The sequence below is a fragment of the Maylandia zebra genome, linkage group LG15, assembly GCF_041146795.1.
Source record: "Maylandia zebra isolate NMK-2024a linkage group LG15, Mzebra_GT3a, whole genome shotgun sequence".
In the NCBI taxonomy this organism is placed as follows: Eukaryota; Metazoa; Chordata; class Actinopteri; order Cichliformes; family Cichlidae; genus Maylandia; species Maylandia zebra.
Genome location: NC_135181.1, coordinates 23,925,392 through 23,947,032, shown reverse-complemented (window position 1 = coordinate 23,947,032; position 21,641 = coordinate 23,925,392). Strand labels below are relative to the sequence as shown.

General features: G+C 40.4%; 2 protein-coding genes and 1 long non-coding RNA gene across 4 annotated transcripts; all 3 read right to left on the bottom strand.

Moving 5' to 3' along the window:
• Window positions 1–649: 649 nt before the first annotated feature.
• Window positions 650–5,006, bottom strand: LOC106675863 (uncharacterized). 2 transcript variants are annotated; one of them, XM_014411279.4, is made up of 5 exons: window positions 4,852–5,006; window positions 3,905–4,029; window positions 3,663–3,724; window positions 2,900–3,238; window positions 650–2,802 (listed from the first exon to the last, which is right to left on the bottom strand). In XM_014411279.4, exons 2-5 carry the CDS (start codon window positions 3,961–3,963, stop codon window positions 2,687–2,689), a joined length of 576 nt encoding a protein of 191 aa, XP_014266765.1. In that variant the 5' UTR covers window positions 3,964–4,029; window positions 4,852–5,006; the 3' UTR covers window positions 650–2,686. The 2 variants fall into 2 exon arrangements, with proteins under 2 accessions (XP_014266765.1, XP_014266766.1); XM_014411280.4 differs by lacking the exon at window positions 4,852–5,006 and adding an exon at window positions 4,655–4,833.
• A 3,880-nt stretch (window positions 5,007–8,886) lies between these two features.
• Window positions 8,887–16,036, bottom strand: LOC101485511 (low affinity immunoglobulin gamma Fc region receptor III-like). Its single transcript, XM_004568458.4, has 6 exons — window positions 15,999–16,036; window positions 15,893–15,928; window positions 10,965–11,228; window positions 10,640–10,885; window positions 9,921–10,205; window positions 8,887–9,320 (listed from the first exon to the last, which is right to left on the bottom strand). Exons 1-6 carry the CDS (start codon window positions 16,027–16,029, stop codon window positions 9,238–9,240), a joined length of 945 nt encoding a protein of 314 aa, XP_004568515.1. The 5' UTR covers window positions 16,030–16,036; the 3' UTR covers window positions 8,887–9,237.
• A 2,320-nt stretch (window positions 16,037–18,356) lies between these two features.
• LOC143412688 (uncharacterized) lies at window positions 18,357–18,783 on the bottom strand. The gene is made up of 3 exons (XR_013093216.1): window positions 18,721–18,783; window positions 18,524–18,635; window positions 18,357–18,443 (listed from the first exon to the last, which is right to left on the bottom strand). It is a non-coding gene; the product is annotated as an uncharacterized LOC143412688 (long non-coding RNA).
• Between the last annotated feature and the right edge of the window lie 2,858 nt (window positions 18,784–21,641).

Genomic DNA, 21,641 nt, shown 5'->3' with positions numbered 1-21,641 from the left:
TTTACCAGTCTGTCAACTACAGAGAGCTGTCTGTTGTCCCCCTGTTCTCCTCTATATCTCTCAGCTGATGCTGGCTCCTTTAAATGTAACTTTATTAATCCCTCGGGAGGGGTCCTCTGGGGTTTTCACAAAGCTGAATAAACGTCAAACAGAAAACTGATTAAACAAAGTGTGAGACGGTGGAGAATTGACGCCAGCGCCCGGTTACATTTTAGACAGCAAGGAGCAGACGCAGTTTCACTCCACCGAGGGAGCTCGTGACGTACTACGCGGCTTTCTTTAGACCGCGAAGGCGGGTCCTCAGGTGGAAGCAGCCTCTGAATTTGGACACCCCCGCTGTTTCCGGCCAGCCAATAATAACGGTGACATTTAACGTATTTTGTCGAATAAATAAACACTGTAAAATATATTTGCCAAACTGATCCATTTTATCATTAGGCTAGTATATATGTGTATCGTCACACCTATCTTCCATTTGACAGTCCTCATATTCTCAATTAAAAACTAAAACAGACATTGAAAATAACAAAAGCTAAACATTTAAAGAGGAAACAAAAATGTAAACTAATAAAAAAAAATAAAACGCAAATTCTGCTCTACATTATCTTTATGTGAACCATAAAGACTCAACAAGAGCAGCACACTCAAGTGAAAGAATAAATAGATCTTTATTGGTCTCAGGGTCATGATTGTACAGAGCATGTGCAGAACATACAAAAGAAACGATGGCACTTGGAATGTTCCATTGTAAAAATGTTTTTTAAAAAAGCACAGTTCATAGCAATATACAGACTCACAAAGTAAGAACAAATATTCAAAGTTTGTTTCAAGGCTTTAGTGTCATCATGTCATCATCACAGTAAAAAGTATGGATGCTTTGCCCTTTGTAAAATACTAAACCCAAACTTTTTTGGACCAAGGAAATAAAAACAAACACAATGTTAAATAGTGTAACATAGGAAAGCACATTGAAAGACATGAAACTGTCGCTATAAATATAATGATAGGGCCACTTATCATTACCCTTTTGTTAGAGATACCAAGGAAATTTCATTAACCAGGTAAAAATGTGATCATGTACCTGAAAACATCCATTTCAACAGTTAAAGAGCAGTTATTATTGCTACAAAAATGTATACTCTGTATGTGCCTAATGCATTTCTTGGGGAGTCAAAAAACATACAGTATGGTCCCACAAATTCACTGTAATCAGGCCATGAAGCAGAAAACGACAGAAGATAAAAACGTAAGGCATGAATCACCTTTCTTTCCTTTAGTGATAAGCAGCTGGTAGCCAATGTCCCACAGCCCTCTGACTATGATCCTTCACATTCAACTTTCAACATTTGATAAAGTATCTAATAAAGTGCCCTAATGCTTAATGGGCACATTGTCTACCATACAGTATCACATAATACATAACCACATCTGGAATGCTACTCAAAGTTAAAGACTTCTATTATTCAGTATAATGCAGTGCTTTAGTGAAAATACAATAATGCTTAAATACTTGAACAGCTTGGGGTCGACTGGCGATTTACTTTGTGAACTCTGTAAACATCTCCCAGATGAGTTCATGCTGTCAGCCACCTTTTTCTAGTCTTATGAGATAAACATGATGCTCACTTTCTAAACCATGATCCCCATGAGAGTCATAAGGGAGATGAAGCAGGGTAATACCTTAAGCGTGTGGGTACCCTGTAAGTAAACTCAGTTTTTCAGAGAGATCCATCCCTCATTGTCATGTCCAGTTCGAAAACATCAAGACGGTGTCAGTAAAAATCCCTCATAATTTAAATCTTACTAAACAATTTACGGGACTTTTCCCTCTTAGCACCACAACACTGTTGTTTTTGGCAGCTAGAACAACCTAAAGACAAAACGGATCTGCGAACATGAAAACATTTTACTGGCAGAAAGTAACTTCAATAAAAACATGTTTCTCTTTTCAGGAAATTTGTGCTTGGATGTAAAACACACAAAATTCTGTCGGGAAAACGTAGGACCTTTTTTCATTTAGGAGTTTTAAAAGCACCTTTATACTAAAAACCAAATAAATAAATAAGAAAAAGTTTCAGTGCATTATAATAAATACTTTTGCATAAGGTTTACACATTTAGTGTATGACTTGTTAAGGTTCATGTTGTGAAGTAAAGCTTTGAAAGAAACTTAATTTGGACTCGTTCCAAATTTGGTGCATGAACTTGTTGTGCGCCATAATGTTTGCTCTGTTGACTTCGTTATGAAATATAAATTCTTTCGGTAATTTTTTTAAAATCAAAGTTAAAATTTCATTCTCGATGGGCTCCAGAGCGCTCTTAGTGGTAAACAGTGCAAAGAAATCTCTAAAAAATCCCAGCCAATCTATCACGTGACATATATACGGCCAGCATTAGAAAACATATGACAAAGGCACAAATCAAAGTGGTTCCGAGCCGAACCACAATCTGAATTTGCTTAATGTAGGTTAAACGATAAATGGATCCGAGCTTCTATTATTCTACTCTAATTAACTTCTCTGTGCTTTTCACTACAAGCCACACCTCAGCTTTTAACTGTCATTTTAAGTTTTAGATGTTTGGAATAAATTTGAGGGTCTTTCTAATTTAGACATGCTGAGATGTTGATGTCATTTCATAGTGGGGGGAAGCTGAGGATCCAATGTTAGTTTGGCACCTAATATAGATTAGAGAATACCAGCCACCAGAATGATCCCTGCAATAACTGACAGTGACACAATGAGACCAAGATGGTTTCTTCCTGTAGCTGCGCCACTGCTGACTCCATTCCTGCTTCCTTCATCTGTCGAGAAAAAAAAATGCATTGGTGTGAATTGTCAGGAGTCAGGGAGGTGAAAACTCTTTTAAAGTGTCATCATTTGACATGAGCACAAACTCACCTGACTGACTGACATTCAGGTTTACGATGCTGAGGATTTCAGAGTCCATCCCTGGTCTTCTCTGGAAGGCTATACACTCGTATGTTCCAATGTCAGCAGTCGTCATGTTCATCAGTATCATTGAGAAATCCCCATTCTGCATGTGGGTATTGGTCAGGTTTACCCGGCCCGTATAAGACGGATCCTGGTCGTCTGGATCAAGTTGGTCATCACGATAGTGCAGCACGTATTCTGTCAGGTCACGTCTGGACCACTGCATGGCGAGGACTACCATATTTCCAGGAGCATTACATGGCAGAATGACCTGCTGGCCAAGTGAACATATGATGTTTTTGCAGTCTGAAGGACAAAAGAAACAAGACAGAGGTTTAAGAATAAAAATATACATCAGAAATGCATGTACTAAACAAGAAGCACTCCAAGAGCGCAAACCTCCACCAAGGGAGCTCACTGTCTAGCCAGTATTTACTTTTAAGGGAATACTATCATATTTCTTTCATATATTTAAGTTGTTTTCTGAGTGCAGTTGTTTGCAGTGCAGTAAAAGTTGATTTTCTAAATCGATACATATAATATCCCACAGCCATAGCAGGGAATGAGCAAGAGAAGAAGAGAGGTGTGAGGAATACGAGGGTGAAGGAAGAAATGACTTTATAACCTATTAATACAGTCAGTTATAACTAGTCTTGTTCTCAGTTATAGCAATCTAATGTAACCGAGGATTTAACAGTAGTTTACAAACTTTTTAGCAAAACCTACTTACCCACAGCGTCAACTATTGAAGTAAGCGCCAAAGAAAGCCATATGCAGATTTGAAGACACATCCTGAAGAAACAATAAAGACAGAGGGATACATCCTTTAAATCACAAAGTGTTTCCTGGGTAAAGTTATTTGCTAGAAAAGCTGGTTTATTCTGCCTCAAAAGAACTTTCAAACTAACAGTTTTGAAAACTTTCAGACATATGACAACTCTAATACTAAGTCTATCACAATAAATAACTTACTTCGAGAGGTTTTTGCACGATCTTTGTGGTGACAGGATTGAACGGGCTGTGAAAATCATCTTCTTCCTCTTGAGTGGTTATTGGCAGCTGAGGTGTGGAAATGGAGCATGGGCACAAGTGTCAGACTGCAGGAAATAAGAGAAAAAACGGTTTCATGTAAAATAATACAAATATCTGCGGTTTTCAGGAGACAAAACAATGAAAAATCAGAGTGTCTTCCAAATGACTAAAACAGCTGATTTGTCCGTTTCCTATTTTTTTGGCAGTAGTACAATGTTAAACTCTTTCTTCTTGGCTACCTGCCTGGTTTTTAATTTGAGACTCAGATGTTATATCCGTTAACACTATAGGGAGGGAAGCAGGAAGTTTAAATGATGGACCTTACATTACTCTGTGCTTTATGCCAGCTCATCCCAAACTCATTAAATTTGATAGATCTGGCAAGTACAGTCTGCTGTGATGCCGAGTGAATATCCATAATGCCAAAATCAGCGAGCAACACATCACAAAAGGACCATCAAGAAAACGCTCAGCATCTGTGCAACAGTTCCTAATATAATGACACCGATGAGTCACATCAAGTGATTTAGCAGTGATTACTCCCAGTACAGTCTTGTATACGATACGAGCTCTGTGCAGCAAACTCTCCGGTGCTCTTCAACACAAACACTGCGTCACACAGCGAGCCACCACTGCCACCACAGATATGCGGCGTGTACTTAGCATTTACACAGCACATAATGAGCGCACGTTTTCTTTGTACAATTACGGAAATCGACACCGTTGAATATAAGTTGGCATCTTGGCTGGCTTCAGACGGTCAGGTCAGACGAGCTAACGTGTCACTGTACTACTGTACGGTCATTTGCTGTTACCGGTTACACAAATACTACCCAAATGTAGGAAGCTAAAGCTAGCAGACTCAGCAACTGGTTCATAGAACTTACTCAGAAGTGCATATCCGAGAAGAAAGTCCTTCAATAAATACAGGAAGAAACCCGCCACACAGACCACTTCCAATCCGAATGATGACACCCTGGACTCAGGTTGCTTCACCCCCTTCGGACAGAAAACCATAGGGGCGTGCTGATTGGTCGGTTGAGTACGAGCCCTGTTTTTGCTCGTACCCTCATTGGCTCGTACTCAACTCACGCGGTGTTTCACGAAGTTTCTGTGTTTTTATCCTTAAATTCCAATATCTTTCCTTATGTTGGCAGAAATCACCGGTTTTCCGAGTATATTTATGACTCAGCATTATTGTACGGACCTTGTATTCTACTTATAATCAGTCAAGTCATTTTTAGAAACTGTCATGTTATATTTGTTGCAATTTAAGTCATTTTTAGAAACTGTCATGTTATATTTTTTGCAATTTCTGACTCTTTCTCTGTTAGTGACAGTTTTTACTGGATAAATGCCAAAACCTGTTGCAGCTTGTACCTTTTTAAGGTAATGTACTTTCTGTCTGTTATGAACCAAATAGGGCCAGGCAATGACATGAGTGAGGCACTCGCCGTCACTTACATGAACAAACTCAGGTGCAGTACACACACTGTCTAGTTGGGTGCTTACCTATCAGCTGCAGCACCTGTGTGTCCTACCCCGAGACAAATGATTTCTTCTACTCCACTCCTACCCACTCCTCCCACAACCAACATGTTTTTCAATGTTGTATAGATGCTTTCCTGTATCACTGATGTCTCAGTACTCCTGCCATGATCTGTAGGTTTAAGTTCAGCTTTGCCTAATGGTATCTGTAAATTAAATGACTGTAATTTCACCTAATGTTTTGGTAATATGTACAAATCCTCATTTCCTTCTACACTTACATATGCAGGAACCCCAAAATCCAACATTTACACCCCCATTTCACAATCTTTGCGAACTTTGATATATTTCCTATATAATATCTAATCTATGTGATTTACCAAATCTAAGACCCATCAGTGCTTATAAACTACCAGATGACTTCTGCTGCTTCTTCTATGTGTCCAGAGAATGCATGGCAAACACCCAAGGAGGGACTGTCGGACAACACTGTAAGCCTAGATGTTCACTCTTTATATATGAAACCAGCAATGAATGGAATTTGCATGCATTCACATTCATTTACTCTGTTGGAGCTCCAGCCACTAGAAAGCAGATCAGCGTGTAGGCTAATTATTAGCAATAATATCACTCAATAAAAAGAGAAGTTCACTTTGATCTGTTGACAAACTGCAGCGATTTCCTTTGTTTACTTTATGAAGCTACAGGACAGAATCAGTGGAGGGGTGGCGATTCGGGCACCTTGCAGTCACTGAGATGACCATGAACATCTCTGCACACCAAAGTATTCTACAGTCAAATCTGAGGCCATGTGCATGACAGCTAGAGTTTGACCAAAATGGGTCAGGAAACAGGACAATGATCCGAAGCACAGCAGCAAATCTCCATAAGAAGAGCTTAAAGAGAATCAAAGTGCTGCAGCGATCCAGTCAAAGTCCAGAACTCAACCCGACTGAAAAGTGGGTCCACCATGTGCCATGCTACAGGTTTCTTCAATGTGTTACGTTCTTAGTCTAGGCATGTATTGAACGCAACAACAAATTGGCCCCACTCACGCACCACCCAAGAAAGAACACAAACAGTAGTATCTTTTAAAGCGCTAAGAAGCCATTTATTTGCTTCAGCAGTGAGCAGTGCCAAAAATAACAAACAAAACTCCCTAATGGTCCCTACACTTTCCTACACAAAATGAAAACCAACCAAAAGACAATTCACTTACCTAACTTTCTAAACGAAAAACAGGAGAAAACTTAATCAACAAAAATGGTTTGTCACGCCTACTAGGCTGCTGCAGTGAACAATATATACAAGGTGAACAAAATACACAATTGCTATTTTACAAATCTCCTGATTGGTTTTGCCTGCTCTGCCGCCGTTGCCGTGTGCACGGTCGGCCTCCGGAACTGTCTTGGTCCTTGTGTTGTCGACCCCCGTGTCGACCCCCTGAACTTTTCTCGGACTCTTGTTGAGCTCTGGTTTTGTTTTTGATCTGTTGTCCTGTGTTCTTGGACTGTTTTCTTGTGTTTTTGGTTTACTCTGGACTCTTGTGCTCCTTGTTTTTTGTTTCGGACGCTCCTTCCTGGATCCCCTCCGCCCACCCTGGTCTGGTGCTCGGTTTTGTTCTGGGTTTTTGTTTAGAGCTGTCGGGAGCCAGCCCTTGGAGGGGGGGTACTGTCACGGTTCTGGGTCAGTTTCGAACCAGTATTTTGAGTTTTGATTGTTAGTTTATTTTTGAATGATTGTTGTGGTTTTGGGTGCTATGATGATTATTATTAGAGTTCCATGTTTCTATTTATTTGTGTTCTCATGTTTTGTGTGGGTTTAGTTCCATGTGTCATTTTCTGTCTGTCTCTCAGTGTCGAGTCTGCGTCTTTGTGTAGTGTTCCTGTTTCCTGTTTTATTGTGAAGGTCTGCGTCTCGTGTGTGTGTGTTCAGTTTTACCTCTGTCTCGTCTTGTTGATTACTCCCAGCTGTGTTCCCTACCTGTGTGTAATCTCCCTGTGTTCTCTGTGTGTATTTAAGTCGCGTCTTCTGTCATTGTAGTTGGTCCGTCTATGTATCCACCATGTTTCATCTGTGTGTTTTTTTCTACAATTTTGCTTTGAGCGCTTCAAAGCTACACAGTTAAATTCACCTCTGCCGCTTTTAAACTGTAACCGTAATCAAGACCAAATCTGTCTGTGTGGATAAATACATGCACAGAAAAGTAGACCTAAGCTTTCTAAGTAAAGTAAAAATGAGTTAACTTCTTCTCTGCAGTGACAGCCTGTGACTGGCTCTGTTTCTGCTGGAACTGCCTCTTATTGTAACGTCATAAATAATTCATTCCTGTAAAAACATAAGCTCTAACAGTCCTGCTGTTGTTTAGCATCAAACCTCAAATGAAACGTGACGTATTATTTAACATCTGTTTGTCCTCCAGGCGACATTTAGAAATAATTTCCTTAATTTACTCAGTGATAAAGCAGCTTTAGAAACCACAGAACAGCATAAGGCTGGTACGGCTGTTTGATTTTATTCACTCGCTGCTTCGCTCGTGAGTCAGCACCGCCCCTCTCCTCGGCGTTAGTTGTCGGTGTTTGTCGTCAATACAATACTGTTAATTGTACTCTCTGCAGTGTTTAAATGCTTACATATACACACAGTTACTGTCCCTCCACACATACGACTCGGTTCTGCTTCTATGCCCCAGCTTTGTTTACTTTTTCCCACCGAGGCTTCTAGACTTCTGATTGGCCAACATTTCCGCACGGTTAGGAATCTAGCGCCACCTGCTGCTTTGGCATGTTCATAGCAGTGTTTTCCTTCATTTCTGCCTTTATGTGTGGACGGGATTATTTTTTTAAACGAAAACGGAAAATCTCCGTTTTCAAAAATACCCGTGTACGTGTGGACGTAGCCTCAGTCTCTGACTGGAAGCGCTAATTCGTCATTCGGCTTTTGTCAGACTAAAGTAACTGTTAAAACTGTTTGAAAAGCTCAGCTATACAACAAGGAGAGATTGAGAATTTCCTTTTAGTTTTCAGTTTATTTGATATTGACAAAAGTTAGTCAGTTTTGTCTGTTCTTCTGTAAAACAAACTAAGATTTATTTTTAGAATAAGTGGAATTGACAATTTAGTCTGTTTCGTTTGTTCTATTTTGAAACTTAAACGCTTTAGCGGCTGCCTTTTGTGTAGTTTGCAATATTTGCCTTTATTTATCTGAAAAAGTCTCATGTTCCTTAAGTACATCTACCCTGTTGAACTTATTATGGGAAATAAATATTTAAATAAAAACAAGCTGCTGATTATTTCACATTTTACTTGTGAGCAACGGCACATTTAAATCTTACAAATATAGTTATTTGGCTTATATCGTGATAGATATCGTTATCGCCTGAAATGAAAAAAAAACATATCGTGATATGAAAAAATCTCATATCGCCCAGCTCTAGGTCATGGTACTGCCTATTGGACCTTAATTTACAGATACCATTAGGCAAAGCTGAACTTAAACCTACAGATCATGGCAGGAGTACTGAGACATCAGTGATACAGGAAAGCATCTATACAACATTGAAAAACATGTTGGTTGTGGGAGGAGTGGGTAGGAGTGGAGTAGAAGAAATCATTTGTCTCTTTGGTAATAAACTGGGCTTGTAGATATGAATATGCAGTCAAAAAACTGCACTTTGTTTACCTCCAACGTTATACATGACTTTGTGCTGCCATAAAATATCAGATCTATTTAATCTAATATTTATTACTTTTACATGACAAAAATATTTCTCTGTTCTGTGCAGTTTAGAAATGATGCTCGATGGTGACCTCCATGATGTCAAAGTCCTCTGTCAGTTTCTGCTCAGGGTGGGGGTGTGGCGCTGTTGCTATGGAGACAAAGAGTTCAGTCATAATGAGGTAATAATAAGTGAGAAAAACAATCAGAATTTAAGGGGACCCATTTCCACATCTGTATTTTTCTTCTAAGGCCCTTCTAAAGTTGCTTTGCATGATTTACACTTCAAAGTAATCAACACAGCTTCACCTGTGCTCAATTTGTCTTACTTACACCTGAGAATTGATTGATAGATCAGATTGTCTTTGTTCTTACAGTATCTCGGATTTCGAGGCTCTCCCGACATTCCCAGTGTGTTAGCTAGTTTCAGTGTTTCCATGTATGATCCCATGCTTGTTTCTCAGTTTGTTTTCTTTATACTATATACTATGCAGACTGCCTATCTGTGCCAAACTGCCTACAATTTTTAAATAAAGATTTAGATTTTGGATTTTTTTAACAGGTCTTCTCTGTTCTGTTTTTGTGTCCTCTCTTCATTAATTGTTCTAACTTTGGCCGTTTCAGGCCTCTAATAGTCTTTATATATGGCAAAGTCCACCACCGTAGCTGCATGCATACAATTATGACAGAAAATAAACAAAAACACAACAGATCCCCTTTAATAGATTGATCATCTGACAGTGAAAGTTACCTGTGGGTCTTTGTCGATATAAAGACACCATTAGGACAGTTGTGATGACATATGGACAGAACACCACCAGGTGGCAGACCACTCTCAAGACAAGTGGTCGGTGAATGGAGACAGCTGGTGGAGCTGAATCAGTAGGCAGAGCTGTGGCAGAAGGAGACGCCATGGCAGTGGATTGGATCGGTGTGGTCATTGGGGTTGAGACAGAAAGCAAAGTTGAGGCAGAAGACAGGGTTGATGTAGAGGGTGGGGATAATGTGGAAGGCAGGGCTGTAGTTGTAGGTTTACCTGTAAAGAGAATGGCACTGTTCAGGTGATTCATGGATGAAATCTAAGATGGTAATCTTAGATGGACGCAACTTTCAGATCTCGTCTGAAAAGTGACGCTATCCATTGGCCACCAGGGGGCAACTCCTGTGGTAGGAAAAAAAACCTTTGGATGGTGTAGAGGTCTATGGGAAACTCAGCTTCCTCACTCTGCGACCTCACTAAGCACCTTCCTGATTACTTTATTGGGTAGTTTCAGGTTAAACAGAACACATAAGAAGTCTTTAGCCAATTAAAGTCTTTGGTTGGATCCGACCTGCAGGTTTGAAAACATCGAAGTGGTGATAGCTAAAAAGCCTGAGGTCTCATATTGGGACTTCACTGACTAATGGGTGACCTCATGCTATCTATGTCCATCTATGGATGAAATAAATGTTGATCATACTGAAAATTACCTGTGACAGTGATCCAGCTGGGTGGAGACTCCCCATGTTGACTGATGTGACATTTGTAGAGGCCTTCGTCAGACAGGGAAACATGAGGAATGGTCATGTGACCTGTCGACTCAGTCCTGATGACGGAGCCATCTTTATAGAAAACAGCTGAGAGGTTTGAATGTGGGGGCTTTGATTTACAGAGCAGCGTGATGCTGTCTCCCTCCATCACAGGAAGCACAGGACTCTGCAGGATCACTCGGCCACCTCCACACAGACACAAACTACAGCATTTCATCCACTGACACACAGCTTCACCAACACTAACTACACACAATATTCTTACCAGTCACAGTGATGTTGACGGTGTTACTGCTTATTCCCTCTCCGCACTCACACCAGTAAACACCACTGTCCCTTCTGAAGATGTAGGTGATGGTACAACACGAACCGACTTGTTTTCCCCACCCATCTCCACACCGACTCCTTTGTCGTTTGGGCGTGTTCCTCCTCACAGTCCATCCAGCAGGGCAGTCCTCAGCCTCACAGCTCAGAGACAAAAAGTCACCTTCAAACAGCTGAGAGCTGCTGGGGCTCACAGTCAGACGAGCTGTGGGGAAGATATGGATTATGCACATTTACAAAACCCTGAGGCAGCCATCAGATTGTCTCTGAGAATTACAGTGAAACAATTAATGCACACAGAACCATCCACAAACACCAACATTTAAGTATGGAAGGTGGTTTTTAAGGGCAGTAGTTGTTTGGGATCACTCCCATTTATCCAGGTTTATCTAGGGTATGGTTAAACTCCATGCAACCACAGTTATTCAGGATTAGATTACATTAGGTTAGACTGGAATTTCTTATATCCCCTGGGTCTTGGAATCTCATCATATGAGATAAAACATACAAACGCTCATTCACAATTTCATCTGTCAGTTTGATTGATAAAATCACTTAAGATATTTTGTGCCTATTTAACTAATAATTTGGTAACCTGTAGCTTTTCCTGAGGACATCAGTTTATAATCTTCATTAAGGATACCCATCAGTCTCTTCAAATATCTCCTGGAGGAAGTATGCCAATTATCTTTGAATTTGAGATCTGAAGTTGTCAGAATGATTACCAAAACATGTAGTAAAGCTATAATGAATAATAGGTTTGTCATAGAGTAGTGCAGCCCTTAGTTTCACAGTTGAAACCTGAGGACATTGTGGGGCATTTTATAGTCTTTGTGACTCGGGTGATTGCAGTTAATTGCAGAAGATTCATAGTGCAGAGTGATTGTTGATAAAGGTTAAAAAAGAAATCCACACCAAATGGAATGTCAGTGAAGTGGAATCCTTCAGAACGGAGAAATGAAACCGCCAAATGCTGCAGTTCCTTTAATGTCCACCTGAGACTGGCTCCAAAAGTGGGCCATTCACATGTTAAAATGTTCAACTTTAAAGCAGAAATAAACATGTTAATTGAATTGAATTGATATACCTTTATTAGTCCCACAAGGGGAAATTTCATAAGGCTGCCGACCTATTGCACGCAATGGCTGCGCCATCTTACCCTCCGACTATACATACATTACACAAAACATCACATGGGGAAGACAGGTCAGAGAGGTATAACAATGGAAAATGCACCACATGAGAAAGGATAAGGAGAAAAAAATAACTCCCCCCACACTGAGCTCCAACAGGGAGATCAGTTTGAGAACAGAAAAAAACACCTCTGCACATAAAACATGAAAAAACTTTTAATACACCAAAGAAACACATGAAAAGCAACAGGGGTGGGTAAAGGGTGCAGCATCGGAAGGGAATAAGCGTCGAAGGCGTTTGGAAAGGGAGGGGGGATGAGTGTGTGCATATCAGTGTATATGTCTGTGCGTGTCCAGAGTTCAGCTGAGACAGTGTCCTTCGCCCTGCTAGGCTAAGTAAACAGTCTTCCAGCCAACCCAAGTGGCCTTGCATGGAATGGGAACGAACAGTCTAAACACAGTCGTTATCAGGGTGTTTTTGTTCAGCTCCAGCCTTGAGACCGCAGCTGGCGCCAAAGGGGTATCCGCATGAAGTGATGGCGCTTTTTACTTTAGTGCGAACAGCTCATATGAATTTCAAAGCAGTTCTACAGTCCAACACTGGTCTCTCAATCTCCCGTTGGAGAGCCGCGAGCTTCGCCATACTTGCGTTCTGTGATGTTGTCATTTCATGTACTCAAGGATTCTGAGAACTCACGGCAGTGTGCCTCCCCCGAGATGTCATCCAATTTGCGCCCAGAGATGTTATTCCGAGCTAGCCCTTCCGAGATGTATCCAGTCTGCAGTCAGAGATCTTATTCTGAGTATTCACAGCAGCCGTAGCTTCTCCAAGATCTTATCCGTGCTGCACTCAATGAGCCCATTTTGAGAAACTCATGCCTCTCCCATCGTTTCAATCCCAGCGGGCAGCCTTGTGGGGGTTTGAACAGCCGGTTCCGCTTTCTTAATTCTTCAATAAGTCAGGGCCAAGTCAGCTCCGATCCGCCAGAACCCTGTTATCATGATTCCGAATAGGTAGATGTCTTCAGCACTCAAGCTCACCCAAGCTCAAACTTCTCGTTGAGAGAGGGGTGTCAATTGCATTCAGGGACCAGTTGATCCAATCCATAATTCCTCTTTTAGGTTTTAGAGAACAGACTGTGAGAGAGTGTTCCAGGGAAAAGTAATACAAAAAACACGAGACTAGACAAGGACATAAGAGGCTAAGCAGGGAAGCTAAGGGAGAGGAGGAGGAGGAGAGGAGAAAAGTGCGACCGCCTTCGTCAAGAGCAAGAGCAGAAAAACAAATGTTAACAGCCTGCTACAAAGCAATGTTTGGGTTTTTTGGGTAGTTTCCCTTGTTTTCATAACATAAATTCTTTTATTTAACTAATCCACTTGGATTTTGTTGAGGATTGGCCAGGTGTGGCACGTTAGACTGATAGTTGGATGGTGATATCGGCTGCTATAGATGCCAAAATTTGTACGGCTTTACCTCAGTTAATCAAAGTCACTCAACTGAACCTCTGAAGCATGATTGAGCTGCTGGCTCTATTTGAAGCATTTAAATTATGTTATTGAGCCTCCTGTGTGGTGCAGACCGTTGATTTTTCAGTTTTAATAACTGAAGTTGTAGGAATTGGATTGGTATGTTACTTAGTATCAATTAAAACATAAGTGTCTTTGCAGTGTATCCAGTTTGTGAATGCGGGTTTCTAACCAAGCATGCTAGCATTCATTTATCACTCAATTGTCAAGTCTAAATATGTTCACTTTTTATTTGGAATGGAAAGTTTATATATAGTTTGTGGTGATGGTGAGCAGCAGGTTAGGTCAAGATTCAAGGCGCAGAGCACACCATCTACACAGGATGTTTTCTGAGATGAGAGATGCCCAGTTTACTTATCTAAATGCTTCAAAATCAGGAAACAGTGTCTGTCATCAAGCTGAACAGGATGTTGTGGGTAAGTGAGCAACAGCTGTTGCAGAAGGTGCAATGGTGATCACCTTTCTTTCTGCAGGTCAAAAAAGGTTATGTGAATTCTCTTTTCTTGTTGTTATGGAGTCAGTCTGCCAGTCTGTTTATGCAGACATTGTTAAGAAGGCTCTGAAATGCTGGAAAAAAAAATAAAATGAGGCAGAATTTCAGAGCCCTCTTAACTAGAAAATATTCATAGTATAAAAGGTAAAATGTTGCAGAGCTTTAATTATTTTACTACTGAATGACCCACGTTCACATCTAATATGACCTTTTTTGTCAAGACTAATCACTGCTGATGAAAGCTGGGTCTCCAACCACAACCCACCGACCGAACAGTAGCTATAAGTTTAAGTTTGCAGTCGAAGTCCGAAGCTGACGAGTTTCAACATTCACGAGGTTGTGCATTATAAACTCGGGTCATATCATCAGTGAGGAGCTAACCAACCTGAACTGTGGTGACTGCTATCTTGTGCATGCATTTAAGAGGGTTTCTTGGCCACAGCAAAGCATTCAATGCACACCACTGCCCCCCCCCCCCCCCCCCCCCCCCCCCCCCCCCCCAGCAGCTCAGCCTCAAAATGAAATTCAAATGAACGTGGAGACAGTCCTTTTATGTGTAAATACAAAACTTCAGTATCAACACCACTGGATTTCACAGGAAACAATCAATCAATTTTACATCAGGTATTTTTTATTACTACGTTGGGCAAAATTGCTGAAGCTTTTTTTAAATACTTCCTTTTAGCTGGATATCATCTAATGATTTGAGAAATCTGTCTCTAATTGCATCTTTTCCTTGCTCAGCTCAACGACCCTTCATCAGATTCACTACAAAACTGTCGGGGTATTTTGTGGACGTGAGCAAGTTCCATTTTGAGTTTGAAGTTATTTGGACGAAAGGTTCCTCTGTTACCGCTGCTTCCTCCACGACAGCTGCTGCCTGCTGTGTATACATGAAGTGTTATACAATACACACACAGGCATGTATGTTTGGCTATATTTGTGAGGACATTTACTCTTATTAATGCTTTGCCAAACCTGTTACGCCTAAAACCAAGTCTTAACCCCTTAAATAGGCCTTTGAAAGGGTGTGAGGGGAAAAAATCCTTCATCACTTTGAATTCCTAAAATGTAAACTAGTTTGTACAAAGACAACTGGACATGACTGGATTTAGGCTTCTTTGTCTTTGGTTTCCTGTGAATCAGTCACTTCACCATAAAGTATATAGCAGTAAACCACGATTTAAAAAAACACATAATCATGCATGCACATTCAGCGAGCACATATCCTTCTAGCCTTACGCTTTTTAACCATTAATTAATGATTGGTTGTATCTGTGAACTGTAGTTCACAGATACACAGAGAGCATATAAACCAAGAGTACCTTGTTGAAGCAACTTTTATGTATTTGACTACATCTTTGTTATGAAGCCTTCATTTAAAAAAATCCAGATTTAGATGCATATCTATATTTATGTCTCTGAATCACTTTCCACTGAAACTGCCACCAGAAATTACCTTTTATTTTATTTTTATTGTATTAACCTTGATACTTAAACCTTTAGCTTATCTCTGTACCTTTTTCTGTCTCAGCTCAGTTACGAGCTACATGGAAATAATTCATGGGAAAACTACGGAGGCCTGTGAAATTATATGTTCTGGTAAGTGAAAGCATATCTTAAAACATTCGTTTGTTTTTTGTACACCATGTTGTATTTAAACATGTAATTGTATAAAGTGGGGTTTCCTGGTAGAATAAAACAAAGAGATCTAACCTTGATTTGTTGAGCCACACAGCAGGGAGATCAACCCTAAATAGAATAACACTCAGTTAGTTTAAGTTTCACAATAATCTGACAAAAGAATATGTGGTGTACTTACACAGCAGCCACAGGACATATGCACCCTTCATTCTTTCAATTGGTCATATTTGACTGAGACTTAATAATGACACTTCACTCAGTTTACAGTAAAATGAAACTCGCGTCCCCTCCCTTTGTGGTTTCTTTGTCTGAATATAACGAAAGACCCTTTTCCATTCCATAGAAGCAGAAAAATTACGTAGTAAGAGATTTGATTGGACCACAACCTTAAGTTAACCATCAGCTCTCTCGTGGTTTGTGTGTTTTTCTGTTTTCAGTCATTGATTTATATTTTTCAGTATTGGCCTCTGTTTGGAGTTTCTTGAATTGCAGTCAGTAATAAAGACAAGGTGGGAGTTTTGGCTCAGACAATAGTAAAGATCCAAAGCGCAGAAAGTATGACAGCTATAGCTGTAAAACAGTGTCTCATGGGCCCCGGCTGGTTAAGGATGTTGTCTGTTTTTGTGTTCTCTTCACCTGCTGTTTCTGAAAATGTTGGGCAGGTCCTGTCCAGACCCACCCACTGGGTGGAGTCCTCAGGTTCCCACTTAACCTGTCACTCCTGTTTACTCATCAGGCATCCAGTATTTAAGGACCCGGGCCCTGTTTCAGGAAGCCGGTTTAGAAAACTCAGAGTGAAAAACGATACGCAGGGTTGAGTAACCCCGAACTGTCCAACTCGGAATATTCGGTTTCAGAAAGGCTGATAACAATTAGTTCAGTCAACGCGGAGTTGCTTTAACCCCAAGTGAAGCGCGCGGACGAGGATACATAAAGCCCTGATAAGCGGAGCACAGATTAAGCGAGTCACCATGGAGACGGAGGGAAAGAAGGCGCGGTCAATGTATTTTACAGCGCTTGAGGCCGAAATTCTGATGGCAGTATATGCCGATAACATGCAAATTCCGCGGAAAAAAGTAACACAGCCACAGCTGCGAAAGACAGGGAGCATGTATGGCAAAACATAGCCGACAGAGTCAATGCGTGAGTGTTAATATAAACATTGATCTAGGGATTTCCACCCATTTAACACGTTATTTTATCATATGTTATTTTATTTGTTATTTTAAACATTTTATTTTGTGATGTGATGTGAGCGCAGGTGCAACCCAACAGGCCCCAAACGTTCCTGGCAGCAAGTAAAAATGAAATATAAAAATATAGTCCAAACAGGTAAGGTGTAATTGTATTATGAGCCATAGTGCTTGGTCTGTTTGTCCCATGTAAATCAATTGCAGTTAGAGGCTACATTAATTTTCTTTCTGTAAGCACTTATTGAAATTATCTGAGCACATTACAAGTACATATTTGCTTACTCTGTATGCTCAAATGTGGCCCGTTATAGCCAACAGAAAAAAAGCGGAGGCCCGAAAAACAGGTGGGGGTCCTCCACCACCACCACTCACAGAGGCTGAGCAGTTGGCCCTCAGCCAAAACAGTGGGCGCCCTGTGGCCGAAGGCATCTCTGCGGGGACATCCTCTGAGTCAATAACCCCGCAAGACACAAGTGCCTACATAGGGGGTAAATTCAAAATAATACATGATGTGCATACATCCTTTCTTCACAGTCACCTTTGCAGTGCTACTCATTCATTTGATAAACTCTTTACCATAATGGATTATTTTGTAGTGAAGTTATGTTCCTACTGATTTTGCCTTCCCTCAGGCTTGGTTGTCTTTGAGAGCATAATGACAATTATGTAAGGTGATTGGTATGTTTGTTAATTGCCATTTGGTCCCTTGTAAGTTATAAGTGACCTGTATAAACCTCATATTCTATCAGTTGATGGTGGTGGTGTACTGCATCTGGTGCAGCCTCCTGTTGAGCCAGACCAACATGCAGTTGTGAGTAATACTCCACAGATTATATGAGTTTACAGTAGAACAGCAATGTTGTTTATTTCTTTACTACAGGAAAATAATGAAGAAACATTGACAGCTGTTACAGAGGAGGAAGCAACAGAGACACTTTATGAGGTGTACATCTTTTAATACTTTGTGTACAGGAAACACAGGTGACCAATAAAGCCAGTTGAACAAAAAATCTGTTTATTCTTCTTTCAACATGTTGAGGTGATGGGTCAAAAGAAATGATTGTGACATATGGTGTCTCTGACTGCACTTCCATCTTGTATGTCCGTGGGAGGGTCAGGATGTTCATGGTTTGGATCACTGCTGATGTTTGGTTCAGAAGGACAGTGTTCTCCTCTAATTGTGGCAATGTTGTGAAGAATCACACATGCCACAATAATGTCACATGCCCTTTCTGGGGTGACCCTGAGTCTTTGCAGGCACTGGAACCGGGCCTTAAGCATTCCGATAGTCATTTCAATTCTGGCTCTTGTCCTGCAATTAGCCAGATTATATCGCTGCTGTGGGCCCGGTTCAGGGTCAGGGTAAGGGGTAAGCAAATAGGGTAAACATGGATACCCCCTATCACCAAGCAAGTAGCCAGTGAACTCTCCTAAGACAGAAGGATACACTTCAGTTCAAATGTCCCTGAAGCAATTGGTCTTTATATATTTTAAAGTATTCTCAACTCACCATGTCCAAATTTTGTGCTCAGTGTACATTCACGGAATATTTGTGAGTCATGGACAGAGCCTGGCCACTTGGCTTCCACATTTGTGATAATGTTGGCAGCATCACATATGATCTTCACAGTGCAGAGAACACAAATTAGCATCCATTACTATAATGAAATAATTTGTTAGTTTGAAATGCTACAGGGAACTATGTACCTGTACATTAATGCTGTGGAAAGACTTCCTATTCACATAGTCTCCTTCATTTACTAAAGGAGCAATGATTGGAATGTGAGTGCCATCTATACAGCCAATCACGCCTGGGAACCCTGAAAATAAATGTAAAATTTAAGTAGTAGTCCAAGTATCACCACACCATAAATTAAGTTTTGGTCATCCTGATACCTGCAATTTTGTGGAATCCCTCTTTGATGAATCTTGTGGGTCTATGACCGGGGAACACCACAAACGTGTACAGGAGACGTTTCAGTGCAACTGTAACATTCCTGACTGCCCGACAGACGGTAGCCTTGGAAACGTGCTCAGCATCACCAATATTATACAGAAAGCTCCCGTTTGCAAAAAAACGAAGCGCAATACAAATAATATGTACAGAACTGAGAGCATGTCCGCGATGTGTCACATGCGTAATATATGGCCTGAGGATGTTATTCAAATAACTTATAGATTGTGCTGAGAAACGGTAACGTTCGCACAGAAAATCATCAGGAAATGATAAAATGTCCAAACGCGCTCTAATCACTCTCTCCCGGCGGAGAGCTCTGCGGAGAATTTGGGCTTCACGATCTACTGGCTCTTCAAGGAAGGGACACGCCATGTCCGACACTTCCTACTGTCAGGTTTCCGACAAAGGGGCGGAGACAGTCAGGGTTAGTTGTAGTAAACCTGCTAGGGGGCAGGTTAGCTTCACGGCGTGTGTCGTCATAGTGACTCACTCAGGCTTCAGCTGAACTCGCTTTGTGAAACCGAAAACCCAGAGTTTTCGTTAACTCAGGGTATACTTACTCAGTTTTTCCACTAAACCGGCTTCCTGAAACAGGGCCCCGCTCGAGCTAGTGACAGCTAAATGAAGCTTCATGAAGTCTTTCAGCCAATTTGATTGCAAAAGAGTTTAATCCTCAGGCTTTATGTGCACACAGACCTCCCTCGCCACCTGCTGGTCAAAAACTGCCAAACACACAGACTTATCACTCTTCATTTTAAGTGCAGTCTTACATGTTGTGTTGTTTTTTTGTTTTGTTTTGGGGGTGTTGTTGTTTTTTCACTATGGATGCAAAGTCTGTCAATAAAGATTGACTGATTTACTGATCAGTAAAATTACAGATATTTGATTTTCAGATATCATTAAATAAAGCTGTGGTAAAACGAATCATAAATGATCAGACACAAAAAAATAGGGCAGAAGCACTGGGACATCAATGACACAAAAAGTAGTGTATACCATATTCAAAAGGAAAGCAACACAACCAATGGAACACCAACAGAAAATGTTAACAGAGAATAGAACAAAAGGCAGCCAACATCCAAAGAGGATCAAAAGCACTGGCAGCAATATCTAGGGACCTGTAGCCCCTAAAGCACCCACACCCATAGCTATATTATTATTATTATTATTATTATTATTAATAATAATAATAATAATAATAATAATAAAGTGTTTTCAGTAATAGGATCAAATTTGGAGACTGTATACAAAGACTCCAGTCATTTGTTTTTATTGTTGTGCTTTTTGTTAAGGACAATTAAAGACACTAAAATGTCATTTAGTGCTTTTATTATTATTTTATTATGATCATATTAGTTGACATTATCCCAAAAATCAGCTAACATGAGAAAAGTATAACAACACATTGTTGACAAACATGACACTCAAAATTACATTTTTCATTAGTATTCATGTGAGCCTTTTAGTGATATCAGCAGTGATGCTGGCACATTTGGGGAGAGCTGTCTTTATCTGAATCTGGACACAGGCACACACAGCAGGGAAAAGCAGAGAGAGGGGGAGGGAGACCTCTGACCTTTTAACTTGTCAAATGTTTTAAATACTGAGCTTCAGCAAACATTGAATGTGAAATTATTTCATATCACTTTATATCTTTTTTATCTCAAAGGCAAATGTCTCTTACACTGTATATAATGATGCATTATCTATCAAATAGATAAATATTGTTTTTCTAAATATTGTCTGAAAATGAAAGCTTACTTATACGATATGGGTAAAAAGAAAATCCCAAGATGTAAAAAATGTAATAAAATAAGTAGAGTAATATATTAAATATTATTTTATTGGGGGAGAAAATCAGACCTGTCAGTCATAACTGTCTTAATTCATATAGAATAGATATCAGAGGAAAAACAGGCTGACGTTTGCTAAATGGGTCAAACTGGGCAGAAATGATACACATAAAATCCTTATAAAATATGATGTAACACTATAGACCAGCAGGCACGTGCAGAGGGGGGGGGGGGGGGGGGGGGGGCTATAGGGGCTTGAGCACCCGCCCCTTTCCTGATGGGTGCCCAAAGTGCCCTTTTGTTGAGCCAACTTTTAAAAAAAAAAAAATTATTATTATTTTTTATGTGTGTGTGCGTGCGTGCGGAGTCCTGTCTGTGCCCCTCAACAATAATATTGAACTATTAATCACAGTTTTGCTAAATAAAAGGATCTGGCTTGCATCAGTCACATGATCACATTTAACCAATGATCGCCCTTGACGGAAGAACGCGCTGGTTACCAGCCGGGAACGAGCTCACAAAGAGCACGCGCATTTTTAGCGGTCCGGAGCTGTAGGAGAAACACAAGTTAACTCAGAGACACAGACTGATGCGACAAAACCAGTAAGTAGGTGTACAGCTAGGGTTGCCAACTCCCTGAAAAATAAATAAGGGACACCTCGTGGCCAGGGCCGGGCGACCCAATTGTCTTCACCCTTCCCAGTGTGGTGAATTTTCTAGCTCTTTTTTTGTGTGTGAAATTATTTTTTTTAACCATTTGACTTGAATTTGATTTAAGTAGATGTGTATTCTTTGTGATATGAACACATGTGAAACAAATGATCATTTAGCCATTTATTTTTAGCTCAAAATGACAACATTAACACGATAAAACAGGT